Source organism: Accipiter gentilis, chromosome 9, assembly GCF_929443795.1.
Source record: "Accipiter gentilis chromosome 9, bAccGen1.1, whole genome shotgun sequence".
NCBI classification, from domain to species: Eukaryota; Metazoa; Chordata; class Aves; order Accipitriformes; family Accipitridae; genus Astur; species Astur gentilis.
Window position 1 is genome coordinate 20,966,523 of NC_064888.1, and position 13,795 is coordinate 20,980,317.

General features: G+C 43.2%; 2 protein-coding genes across 7 annotated transcripts in view; one reads left to right on the top strand and one right to left on the bottom strand.

The window, feature by feature from the left end:
• The window catches only part of SORBS1 (sorbin and SH3 domain containing 1), a 177,489-nt gene that overhangs the window by 109,259 nt on the left and 54,435 nt on the right, over nucleotides 1-13,795 (top strand). For all 6 annotated transcript variants that reach the window (XM_049809766.1, XM_049809768.1, XM_049809764.1 and 3 more), the window contains 5 exons: nucleotides 2,881-3,000; nucleotides 4,532-4,558; nucleotides 4,724-4,839; nucleotides 8,619-8,990; nucleotides 11,917-12,064. In XM_049809766.1, coding sequence (XP_049665723.1) covers nucleotides 2,881-3,000; nucleotides 4,532-4,558; nucleotides 4,724-4,839; nucleotides 8,619-8,990; nucleotides 11,917-12,064 — 783 coding nt within the window. The remainder of the gene's footprint in view (nucleotides 1-2,880; nucleotides 3,001-4,531; nucleotides 4,559-4,723; nucleotides 4,840-8,618; nucleotides 8,991-11,916; nucleotides 12,065-13,795) is intronic.
• The window catches only part of TLL2 (tolloid like 2), a 321,269-nt gene continuing 319,290 nt past the window's right edge, over nucleotides 11,817-13,795 (bottom strand). Inside the window, exon 23 of the transcript XR_007507213.1 lies at nucleotides 11,817-11,828. The gene's annotated coding sequence lies outside the window, so the exon portion shown is untranslated. The remainder of the gene's footprint in view (nucleotides 11,829-13,795) is intronic.

Sequence of the window (13,795 nt, forward strand, 5' to 3'; positions counted from 1 at the left end):
CACACACTTTGGCTAGTTTTCAGCTTCATCCTCTTCTCACTGTTTCCAGAGCTGTAGATTTCATCAGTTCGTAATAAAGTTAGCTCTTGATGGCACAATACACTGTTCTCAGTTATGGTGCTCCTCTGCAGACATAATTGTGTCTACTTGAGTCTGGGATCCTTGTAAGCTCTCCTACTAATGCTTGATTATGAATAATATTGTTATTACAGCCTCATTTTGAACCAAACTCCTGAGGAACCAGGGAATGTTTCCCACGTATCTTTAGTATTTATGAAAGTAAATGGATGTCAGAGATGGTATTTTACAGGTTTAAGCAGAGTTCAGCATTGGTGGGATGGGTTTGTTTTTCTGTACATGCACTGACGTTACAGAATCTTTATATGGATAAATAAGGATGTTAGGCTGTCTGTCACCGCCTACCCAAGCACATTTTTTTCCCACTAAACGTACAAGATTATTTTTGTACTTTGCTGGATTTGGACAGTCAGACTAATCTGTCACACGTGTTCTGTTAGGCTAGTGCAGTGCTAATGTCATGTTTATTACCATGTGCTGGATTTCTGTACTGAGAGATTCAGATTTTTGTTTTCTGTCATTTCACCTAAATTGTGAGGGAATTCAACATTTCAGGTACTTGTCTTCCTCTCCCACACTGAAATAGTCTGACAATATTTTATTTTCACACCTTTTCAAAACACTTTAATTTTTTTGAGTTCAGAACTTTTTTTTCTGATTCTTATTCTTTTGATTCAGTATACAGGTTTAATATGTTGTATGAAAATAAAGTGCTTTGATTCCCAAATTTGATTCTCCTCCAATATGATGGAGACATTTATGGCATGTTGAACTCTGTTTCCATTTCTCTCCAGTGAAGGGAATCTAGGTGGAGGAGCATAGGAGAAGAGCTGCCCTGCACTCTTTGCAGATGTCTAAATCGAGCCTGGTAACTCCCAACGGTGTGTCCATGCCTCAGAATTACAGCAGTCTTGAAACTGGAGTCCCAGAGCTTAAACCTTTGTCCTCTGGTTTGAAAGTGGGTCCGTAGAGTCCTCAGGCTGCGTGTTGTGCTGTGTGGATGGGAATGATAGCCAGAACTGGACTCCTCGGCAAAAGGAATCCTGACCCTGTCTGTATCATGCAAAAATCAGGCAGAAAAATCACCTTCTATTTCACCAGGCATGTGGGTGACCTTAAGGCATGATCAGTTGTGTGGTGTGAGTGCAAACGTGGTATATTTAAGGATTAGTGCAGTATTTGATATGTCTGTGTGGATAGTCTTTCCTCTCACAAAGGCTGCTTCAATGCTGCCTAAATTAACTAAAGGATGGACTGTAGGAAAGTATCCTCTGATTCCTTACTTAGTCTATCCTTTCTCCAGTCCTAAATGTGGATCTGAAGCTATGCTTTTTGTGAAATCCCTAAAGCATTGGAAGCCCACATAAAAGCTTGAACTGTGGTGATTCCAGCACAGAGGTCTTTCAATGTGAGCCAGGTGTTTGACATTCATTGAGTCTTTCCCCTTACTGCTGTTGTCCGTCTAGCACTTTTGATGTTTCCCTATATTGTGGCCACCTTGGCTGTGGTTTGTGTGTTTTGCAACCCTAGCTGAGGCATTGTCGTGGTCTGTAGGCACTGTACTGGTGTGGATTTAATGGGGCATTACCTTACTGAAGTCAGCCAGGGAATATTGATCTGCACAAACACGGGTTGTCTGGGCAATAAGCAGCAGCCTTTCCCCGCTCTGTCCAGTCTGAAGGCATAACTTGCATTATAATAACAGTTCCTAGAGAGGAGGTGCATCCTCTGTTCAGAGATAGCATGATCCTCACCCCATAAAAACAAAAATCACAGTGTTGTCATTTGTGTAACACAGCACGTGCTCAGTACCTCTTCAGGCTCCCTGTGCAGTGTCATGGTAGGACTAACACCTCTGATTAGGTATGTAAAACTGAAGTCTGATAGCAGCTGCAGGGTCAGTAATAGTGCATGAGAAAGGGAGGTGATGTGTTTTCCAGTGGAAGTAGCTTAGATAAGGAAGAGACTCTTTAGGTTTATTGTTTCTATTAGGTACCTTAGAGGAAACAACTCTCCGGAAGTATTTTAAGGGTAGAAAGATAGCCTTGAAGTACTGGTTTGTTATTACTTAATAGGATGACAGAAGGGAAAAACCCAAATCCATGGACTGAAATGCACAAAAGTAAGCCTGCACAGAAGCTGTGCTGAATGGGGTCTCAGCAGTGACACTGGCATGATCTAGTGTCTGGCTCACAGGGTGATATGAACAAGTATATGTTAAATCTCCTTTTAGTTTTTGGGAAAGGTGAAACACTGCCACAAAATGGGGGGAGATGGCAAGGAGGTGGCTTGCAGTGCCCTGCCTGTAGATCATATTCAGCATAGTTACAAGATTTTATCCTCCAGTAATCAGAAGACTTTTTTTTTTTTCTTTCAGTCCTGCACAAAAGCCATTTTTAAGGCTTCAGCACACAAATTGTGTTGCTTTATAGCACTGGGACATCCCTATAGAAGAGCCACAGAAGGTGTAATGGTAGAATGCCCTTGCTAGTACAATATCTCCACATAAAGCACAAGGACCTGTGAAATTTGGTTCAAACACTCATCCTTTTTTCCTCCTTTCTTAGCTCTGTTACACTGACTCAGAACTTACTTCTACATTCATCAGTTACCTGAATATGAAACTGCTTTGATTTCTCAATGCTTTAAATCCAGAGCTAATCTTCATCTGCATAAACATTACTAGATTGATTCACCTGGAGGCAGCCATGCTAAAATCACTCCATAGAGCTCTGATGGCTCCTAGTAGCTTTGTATCATCTGTTTCCATGTGTCTCCTCTGTGCGTGTGCATTTCCTGTAGAAACGGATCCCACTAAAGTCTGCAGCGGAAAAGGAGCTGTGACCCTCCGGGCATCTCCAGCCTATGAAGAGAATCAGAATATCACTTTGTCATGTCCTCAGGATGGTGAGCAACCTGAAAGTAAGTGGGTGGAATGTTAACTGGAATATGTTACTCACAATAATCTCAAGAGAAGTCAGTCCAGGGTCTTGGGATGACACTTTTTTAGCTACGATTTAAAGCCCTAAATCCCATAGCATAGTTGGAAACCTCTTGCAAGAACCAGATCAGTGGAAGGAGACTGAGTCCTGTTCTCTCCTAGTGCAGGTTTCATGACCACTCATTGGCTTAAGTTTGTTTACAGCTCCCTTTTGCTGTCAGGAGCATCAAAACCTCTCAATTTTTTTTATTTATTTTTTTTTTCCCCTGGCAGGCCCATGTCAACTCCTTTTATTGCAGGCGTGAGGTGGAACAGAAAGAGACTGAGCGGTGCTACTGCCACCATAGCATTCACTTGTGTTGTTGAGGGAGCAGGGATAGTGTCCGAGACAGTGTTGTCACAGAGCTCTACCATCTTTCAATAGCAGACATGTAATTACTTAATTGTAGGAGACAGGCAAAGCACAACAAACTTGGCTAGAGTTGTGGGTCTGGCAGAGAGGATGAACTCCCAAAGGCAAGATGCCGTTAAGGGGGAAGGGAGGTCACACTTGCTCTTGAAAGCAAAGCATACATCGTTTCTGACTATATTGTTGAACAAAGGGCAAGTCCATTAATTCCAGCCCCAATGTGCTGCTTTCTGCTCTGTCTTCTCCTCCCATTCTGCTCCACTTGTGACCTACACTCTTCTCATGCCTGCCATTCTCTGTTTCTTCACTCCTACCCCCCACCATTGCCTCTCTCCCTTCTGTTGATGGCTTCATAAATTTCCAGCGGCTTGAATGGCAATGAGCCTATTACTATGGAAATCAGCTCATTAATACTTCCTTTGGTTACTCTCTCAATTGCTTTATGAAATGTACTTTGGAGCCGGAAGAGCTTTTTGCATGTAACTCAAACAGCAAAACAGGTAGAGGGGTGGGGAGGAGCCCGGTGGGAGGTGGGTAAATAGATGATGGGACCAATGCACCTAGCTGCAGGGACTGGGTTGTAAAGGAACATCATGTATTATAATTCCCTTCATGCACACACGCTTGCTCTGCAAAATCTGATCTGTTGGCAGTCCTTTATCTCAGTTAATCATACATAGTGATGTTGATAAGGATAGACATGTCTTCATAGCCTGCATCATGGTTGAATATGGGGTCCATATATTTCCAGTGATTTGTGGTGTCTGGACAGCAAGCTGCAGCTTTAGAAAGTAGCTAGCTGGGCTGCCTTTTTGCCTCTGAAATGAGAATGTCAATGAACAATTGTTTCTTCAGTGCTCTGAATGAATTGCCTTGTGTTTACAAAAGGTCAGAAACAAGGAGGGCATCATGTTTAGGGCTGGTCTCTGTGGTAATTAGGCAGCCCTGTCAGAAAACGTTTTATGTGTGAAATGAAGTAGCTCAACTCTTAACTTCAATTGGTACATGTTTTCTGTAAATGTAACAGTTTATTTTTTTCCCCTTTCTTTTCCTCTCTGTCTATTCTCCACCTCTTCTCTTCCTCCTTTCTGTGAAATGCTTAGGTCTGGAGCCCGAAAACCCAGAAACAGGTACAAACATTGGCTGCTTATGTTGTTGCTTCTGTTGCTTTCTTGGAAGTATTTCTTGTTGCCTGGAAAAAAAGAAAGAAAAAAAAAGGAAGAAAGTCCCTTCCTTTCGCCTGTCCTGTAGCTGGAGGGAATCCTCTGTGATCTGAGTTTTCCTTCCCCTCATAGATGATTGGAGGTCATCAGCTAACACTGATGCCAATGGGGATGCCCAACCATCTTCTCTGGCTGCCAAGGGTTATAGGAGCGTGCGTCCAAACCTTTCCTCAGACAGCAAGCCACAGGTAAGCCTTTCTTCTGTGACCCTGAGGGTGATCTTCTGGGTTCAAGCACTGGGTTCATGGTCAGGAGTCCTGGGTTGAACTCCAGACTTTACCACAGACTTGGGTAAGTTGCTGTGCCTCAGCTTTTCCTACCTTTAAAATGGGGACAACACTGATGTCAGCAGAGTGCTGTGGAGCTCGTGTGTTCAGGCATGCCACAGTGTTTCCTTGGTGGATGAAGGAGGAGGACAATGCTATTCGTTTGCAAGAAAAAGGTGACATAGTCATCTACTACTGTTTTGTCTTTTATGTTGGTCTGTTTCTTAGAGATTGCTGCAGGCTGAAAACAGAGTTACACCCCACATTAAGAACAAGATATTGGGGAAATGCCTTTCAGTTTTAACACTTTAACTTATACAAGCCAATAAGGGAAAGGTTATTTGTACCTGAAGGTAAAGTGTTGGAAGTCAATTGTTAAGAGACGTGTAACTTCATCCTTTTTCTTTTGGGTGGTCGGTCTGCATAGAAGCAGTCTGAAAGCTGATAAGAAAACCCTTCATTAGAAACCACTTTCTTCTGTGAGACAGAGTCCCTTTAAAGCCTTGTCTGCTATCAGGGTGACCGCTCCTGTGTCAGGGACCTACAGCAATGCCACAGAACAGACACTGTTCCTGAAATTGTAAGTGAAAGCGGAAGAAGGCACAACTCAAATGAAGGCAGAAGAAGGAGCAGCACCCTAAAAGGAGAGACCCGTTTACTGCCGTTTACTTACAGCTGTCCTGTAGTCCGTTATTGATCTTGTTGAGGAACAGAGAGAGCACTAATGCATGTAGCACTTCTTATAGAATTTAGTAAGGGCTCCTGTCCAAACTAAGCTGAAATGGAAGAAAATGGAAAACAGCAATTGCAGGTGGTGAATTAGTATTTCCTGATAATACTACATAGTGGCAAAGTGAGGCTTCATCTAACCTAGCGAAATATTGTGGCACTATGAAGTCTCCAGACTGAAACGACTGTCCTTAAAGATTCAAAAGGAACGAGCCTGTTCCAGAAGCACAAGCCCTTCAGAAGGAGCCACTTATCAACCTGCTTCTCCACAACCTTACACATCAGGGAAGGGGTGGAAAGAAGGGCAGCATGAGGACAGTAGATTTCAGGACAGCAGCTGTAATTTTATGAAGCTATTCTAGGTCTACATCCATGTAACATGAATGGATGCTGGCCACAACCTGTCACATGTGGATGGATTTTAAAGAAGGTATTTTTTCAGATTTGAATGTTGCAAACTGTTAAGGCATCTTCATTCTCTGGTTTTGACCATTTTAGCACTGGTTTAGTCAGCCTTTACCCATAAGGGTATGATAACAGGGTGTATGTAAAACCTCCTTTCGTACTCTCCAGAGGGTTAATTTGCAAGAATGCAGGGAGCTACTGTTCACTAGGTGGGTGTTTTAATTCTCTCCCTTTCAGTGGTTTATAGTTTTCAACTACTGGTAGCAAAGTAGTAAATAAAACAAAACCTCTCTATTGCTAAGTTATTTTACTTCAAAACAGTTTGGCTTTCAGAATAAATTCACTGTAATTGGAGTTGCAGTCAGCGGGCAGTTGTGCAGTTAGCAACTTATATGTTGCAAAGTACCAAAAACACTAAGGCATTTTTTTATTATTTACTAGAAGCAGGATTTCTCTGTTGGTGATCTTGATTCTGGAGACAAATTCTTACAAACTCAGTTCCTCAAGAAACTTTAATTGTTCTCATCTTCCTGAAAGCATTTTTAGGACGGAAAAATCCTGAAGAGAATTCAAGAGCTAGCTTTTAGAAGGAGGAAATGCTGACTTTTTACTTAGCCAGCTGTGGCAGACTGTAGCATTCACATGATGTCTGCTTTCATTAGCACTGATGAAACTTCACAACATTTATTTTTCAGCAGTGCACTTAATGTGCAGAGATGGCCTAGAGCTCTGAATTTGGCTTTGAGATTCAAATGTCCCCAGTGCTGGGAAGTATTTAGTTACACAGGCATGAGCCTGGGTTTAGTTAGCTAGGATGTTAAATCTTGACTCGGGCTTCCCAGGGGCATGGTGGGTGTTGCTGTGCAGGCTTCTCGAAACAATACAGCACTGAGATTGATTTAGTCCAGAGAGAGGGATGTGTAGGCAGGGACTTGAGAGCTGGGTAAAGTTTGCATGCTGCAGTGAGCAGTGCTAAGAGAGAATGTATGAGATGATGTATGTGAGCGACTTCTACACTGACCTTCCAGATACTGTATTTGCTTTTTGTTCTTGCTGTATTAAAACCTGCTTCACCCAAGTCTAATGACTGAATTCGTTCTTTGAATTTATTCATTTTTTTCCTTCCTTTTTCCTTTCATTTGGTCCTGCTTCCTCTCTCCTTCTTTTCCTTCTTGACTCTGCCTGGGCAGGCCCTTGCTCCTCCCCGTCCTCCTCTTCCCAAAGAGGAAAGCTTTGCATGGCGTCCTCCCACTGGCACTAAAGTGACCAACCTGTTGCCAGTGCCCATCATGGACTGCGTGTACCTGAATGCACCCAAGCCTTATACGCAGCGTGCATCACCAAATGCCAGTGCATGGTGTTATTTCTCATCACCTACCCCCTATGGGTCCATTCCCAGTGGGAAGCAAGACTTGCCAGCAGGGCATTCTCCCTCTTCAGGCCCCAAAGATGAGGTGCATGCTGGGCAGCCACTCTTGCAAAGTTGCTCCTTGTCAGATGCATCATCCATACAACGCAACCCTGACAGGGCAGATCCCAGTAGTAAGGCTGAAATGAGTTCCAGTCATGAGACGAAGGCGGATAAAAAGGTCACCAAACTATATGTAGCTTGTTTATCTAATAGCACTTGCTCAGCCATGTCTGAAAATTCCACTGGCACCGCACATGACCCAGCAGCCAGCACCAGTTTGGGCGCTGAGCTCACTCAGGCACCAGCCACCGACATTGTTTCCTCTGTAACAGATACTGGAAAGTCTCTTCCTGCTGCTCCTCCTCCTCCTCCTATTCCTCCCAGGCCATACTTTTACATTGTCCTCAGTAAAGACGCAGTTAGTTATGGTGCGGGCCAACCCTCCTGGACTCAGTCGTCACCTCCGCAAACTGTGAGGGACAGAGTGCTAAAGCCCCAGAGCACAGCTGCGACAGAGGAAAGGATGAGAAAAGAGCCTTACCTTACTCAGCAGCGACAGCCACCGTACAAGGCAATGGGACGCAGCATGGTACATGTTTTCTCCATAACCTTTTCTTTCAGCTGTGCAGATGGTTCTTTAATTCATTACAATGTTTCCTTAATGCTTTATTCCCCTCCTACCTAATTTCTGAGCATTCGTTGTGCCACCAGAGTCTCATGGTCTTCTATTTGATAATACTTAACCATCTATGCGCACCCCCCCCCCCAACATTGATCTGTGTGTTTGTGTGTGTATGGTGTTTGTAGAGGGTTGGGCTGGTAAGGATCTTTCTATTTTAGGGAGGTGTAAAAGCAGCAAACTCTGTAATGTGATGGTTAGTGTTTCTCAAGTGATGGTGAATGCAGAGCTGTTCTGTGGTTTGATTTAGCCTCACTGCACAGAACTGCAGTGGTGAGGGGAAGGAATATTTTTGTGAAAAACCATGTGTGTTCATAGAGGCCAGGGTTACAAGACTGAAGAAGTAGTCTCCTTAAGGAAAGAAAATCTGCTGGGGCTTCGTATCATTTTGGGTGCATCCTTGCATGATACTATATGGCTGCGTTAGACTCAAGTACCAACCTCCCCCGTTGCATAACAACACCTTGTTTCCTACAGGATGCCACTGCCACCAATACAGCTCAGCCTGGGGTTATAGTAGTCCCACTCCTCCAGGTTAATCCAGACAGACAGCAAGAAGGCAGCTCCAGCACTCCACCACCACCTCTGGTTCCTTTTGGGCAAGGCTCCGTATTCCCTGAGACTGGTTCTCCTGGCTCACCCTTGACTTTTCCGACTCTAGACGATTTCATTCCCCCACATCTCCAGAGGGGTTCCCACCATAACCAAGCACCCTCTGCATCTGGCACATTACCCTCAGTTTACCCGAAACTGCCATTCTTCTCATCACCACCTTCACTTGTCCCTCCAGTCACAGGGGCTTTGCGCAGGGGCTTGAAGCCTGAAATCACTGGAGTCATCTCACATACAGTAAGCTTGCCAAGTACCGTCTTCGCCCTTTTCCTAAATTTGTATTCCCAGATTAAAATTACTTTCTCCTTGCAATACTAAACTTGAGAGAGGAGTGATGACTCACTCCCTGCCAGCAGCATGACAACTGAAACCTTGTTTACGTCCTGTGCTAGTGCATGTTTGTTGCCTGCCTCGTGCAGCTTTGAACTTTCTATTGACTTCTTGCAACAACATTTGACTGTCTCCCTTTGTGCCCATTCTGCTAGGTGATGCACACCTTAAGAGTCTTCACAGGATTTGCTCAGAATAATGAATTCTGTATAAACAGAATAGCTGCAAATAACTGATCTCTTCAGGCTCTTTTAATAGCATCCTTAATGTGTGTTTGAATAACATTTAAAGCAGCAACAGCAGATCAGTTAAAGGTTAGGGCTGGCTTTCTGTTCCACTTGAAGCCACAAAACCGTATGGTCTCCACACAAATCCCTGCTGAAATCAGTGTAAGATTGCTGCCAGTATCCGATGACCTACAAGCAATAATATCAGTTACTGAGCTGAGAGTCTTCCAAGCGTGCAGGTGCTATGGGATGGATTAGGGTGAGAGTGTCTCTTCAGTTTGGAATTGCTTGTCTTTGAAAATTTTAAAGAATTCAATCTGCAACAGTTTTAAGTTGGAATTTACTGTGTTCTTCTTGGAGTAGGTTTTGTTTCTTTTTATGCTTATCACCTGTTTTTAAAAAGTCCCTAGGGACAAGGAGGAAAAGTAGCTCTCAGTTAAAGTTGCAGAGGAGGCAAAAAGTGCCTGACCCTACTTGTACTGGAAGTCTTACAGCCACTGTTTGTTTGTTTTTTGTGGTGTTTCTGTTTTGTTTTGTTTTTTTTCATGTGGTTGCTTGTAAGGACAAGAAGGGAAGTTCAGCAAAACCCCCCTCCTCTCATGATGATGCTTTCTCTGCCCTCTGGCTCTATAGGGATCTAGCAAACAGGCATATGGCAGGGAAAAAAGAAAAAAAAAAACAACCAAGGGTGGTATTTTCAAAAGTTCTCAGCATTGGTCTTTCTGCTTCTCTTGAAATCAGTGGGGTTTTTTTACTGCAGAGAGTAATGAAAGTTTGGGGGTTTTGTCTTTTAATGGAGCCTATCTGCAGGTTCCAGAAAAATTCAGCAGGCATCCAAATCATAGAGGAGTAGTGGAAATTATGCTGTACCAGATTTTTCATGAGATGAGAGTTTTGAAACATTTTTGGGCATGTTCACTTCAGGCATGTAGTCACAGTACTGTTTTCCACAATGATGTAAATGGTCTTCACCCCCTTTGGGGACTTAGATGGGGCTACTGAGCCTACCTGGATCTGACATCCCTCTTCTTTGAGGGTTCTTTATATTTTAGTTATCAAAGTGAAGCTCAAACCCAACTTTCTCATGCTTCTCCCTGACTCCCACTCCTTTGCCCAAATTGCGTTGTTTGGAATATTATTACAGCCAGCAAAGTGGGGCTGGGTCTCTTTCTTAGGGACATCTGTTTCTGAGGACCATTGATTCCCTTCTGTCCTCATGAAATGTTTATGGCCTGATCAGATGCTGCTTGGAGCAAGATCACCTCCATCTAGCAGAACAGGATTATGCTTCCCTATTTCCCCTCTAGGTTGGAGAGACTGTAGGTGCTTGTTCTGTTGGTGGCCAATTCTCACTATGATTTATCTCTGAGCTCTGGTGCCAGGCCTCACTATGGCCCTTGTTCAGCCCCCTGTCTGATACTGTTAAGTTCTTTCCCCTGATGCTGATGCGTATGAAGGGCACTGAAGTTGTACTTGGCCAGAAAAGCCAGGAGTAGGGATTCTTGTGGAGCAATAAGAATATTACACGGAAGTGCATGTTCTGGGTTTTTTTAATAGTGATGAAAATCCCCCTGAATGCTCAGCTCCATTTTACAGATCAGCGGCCTGCAGCATTTCAGTTGGACAGTGGAGTAGCAGGAGTGCAGAAATCTGGTACGCTGTTCCATACTCTCTTTGGATGCTCATTCCACATTAATGGTAATTGTGTGTCCAAATTCCTTAAGAAGCTTTGAAAAATCTCAGCCTAAACTGGCACACACAGCCTTAGTCATCGTCCCTGCTTTATCTTTTTCCCTTAGTACCAACAAAAGCCTGGTATGCCTGGACTGAGATTTTTCAAAGATTAACTAGTTTTTAAAGTCTCTCTGCTGACACAGCCTGTATTTCTACAAAACGACCGGAGCTGTGGTGATACCAAAGGTGGGTTTGAAACGAGCAAATAATGCAGCTGGATGCTTTAGGAGAACAAGAGCAGCTTGCTATCTGTGCTCCAGCTGCAAAGGCACATTGAGTATCTTCCTTGCTAGAGTCCTACCTTTTACCCACTATCAGTTTTGGGGTTTTTTTCTATATCATTATTTTAACCAGGTAGGTGTCACACTATCTCCTGAGTGATGGTGCTAACTTTATTCCTTGGACCATTCTTATGAGACCAGCTGCAGTAATAATGTTTCACTCCAGAATTGCATGAGTTTTGCATGTCTGACTTCTTGCTATGAAAGGAATAATTTTAAAACAAATGTTTGTGTGTGTATGTACCAGAGGAAAGATGTCTGTCTTCCACCCCAACCTGATTTGCTCATTTCTGGCACCCTGTGTTTGCTCCAGAGAGTCTGCCAGATGAATTTAGTTGCCTCCTTTTGGGGTTGGAGTTGTGAAACCCAACACCAAATAATTATAGTACTGCCTTAGCAAACTAATTGCATTAACAACGAGCAGGGTACATACAAGGAGCAGGGTAACACTCATGCTTATGCCTTGTTTACTAAAATTTGCTGTAATTATGCTTCTCATTCAGCTTAAAATGTTGGGGTTTTTTTCCCCCACATTTTCCCAGTGTAGTAGCCTTCTGCATGCTGCTAATGATGTGTTGCTCTCCTTTTCAGGACCCAGGTCCTGTGCTAAATGAAGTGCCCCAGCCTGGCACTGGCACGGACTATCCAACCTCCTTCACTTCAATCAACAAGTCTTCCTCTGCCTATCCTTCTACCACAATCGTCAATCCTACTATTGTCCTCTTGCAGCACAATCGAGGTAAGGAGACTTGCATATAGGTATTTGTGGCTCAAACTGAGCAACCTGTTATGCTTACAAGGACCTGGAGAATGTGTGTGCCATGGGCAATTAAGTCCAGACTACCAAGAGCTGCCTCCAGAAAGTTGTAGTGATGAGCATATAACAGGCAAGTAAGAGGTTAGAGGCGTGGGACAATGCCTACTTTTTCTAATTAAAACCTGTGGATCAGAAGCCACTCTGATGTTGAGGGAGAGGCTTATAACTGGTCTATTGACATATGAGTAAGTTATCACAGGGTAACAGCTTATCTCCCATCAGGTGTCCTGTCATAGTGGAAAAGGGTGTATGTTTGCATCTATCTGTCAGTAGACACAAGGTAGCTTGAGGTGGGTTCTTCCTCACTGGGGATATGTTACTTCTCAGCTACTGCAGCATGAAAGCAGCCATATTTTCAGTTACTACAGGAGAGATTTGACCTCTGGGTTCCCAGCAGAATTTACCAATAATAAATAAACTGTTTGCCCATAAGGTTGGAGTTGGCTATTTGTTCCTCTATCCATAACTGGATTAACTCAGACTCATACTGCAGTAGTCCTTGAGCTCTGGGTTTGCATATGAACAAAACCACCTTGTTTGAGCACTCCCATGTTTACTAATCTAAGCCTTTCTCTGCCTCACAGCAGCTCCCTCTGAATGGACAGTTGCATCTCTTTACATCTGGCATTAGAGGGAAACTTTGCTTCTCTTTTTTAGTTCTCCTGATGGCTGGCATTACCCCAGCCTCCCAGCTCATTGTGCATCACTAAAGACTGTAGCTTTATAAAGGGCCACACGGATGCAGTCCAATTTGCCTTGGTTTTTCCAGTGGACTTAGGAAACTCCAGGACAAGCAGATTCTAATCTGCAATGTTGTGTCTTACATTTTGCAAAGAAAAAAAAATAATCAGAAAATATGGGCAAGGCCTGCACTCCTCATATTGTAGTTACTCTAATTACAGGTGTGCATTGGTGGGCTCCTTTCCAGCCCCTCATGTATTTTTTTTTAGTGCATTTTTAAAACAGACTTCAGTCATTGATCCTGAAGGTAGTGTCCTCACTGTAGCACAGCTGATTATAGGGGTAATGAGTGGGTTATCTCTTCCTTTTTGCCAGCATCTGAAGCAGCTTTGCTTGTGTGCTTCTGAATGGGGGTGTCTGGATTCCTCAGCTGCTTCAAGAGGAGAAAATACTGTTTGAGGCAGCCTTTCTTTATCTCAAAGCCTTTTGTTGACTTTTTTGAGGTGGGATACTCTTTTGGTTGGTTTTCACATTAAACCTGGAGCATTTCAGTGTGTACTACCCAAAGATATTTTGTCTCTGTAGATTTTAAGAGCACAAGAGACAAATCTATATAATAAGATGATACACACACAGAGGCTCTGAGACAACTGATGTCAAATTGTTCTGTTTATTAATTACCTTCACAGTTAACAATTTGTCCTATCTGAATGTCTTGCCTCTGACCATTAGCACTCATGATACTGTATCCTGATAGATTGAAGAGCCTTCTCTCATCACATTTTTGTTGACTATGGTATAGATTATGTCCTGATAAGCAACTTAATCAAGTCTGTGAAGTATCTCGTTCTAATGCATGTTTTTCAGTCTTTAGTCAAACTTGTAATTTGCAAGAATCGTACTGAACTGGTTTGACAAGGCATGTTAGTCATGAATCTGTATTGACTGATGTTGCATGTGTCATACTATTTT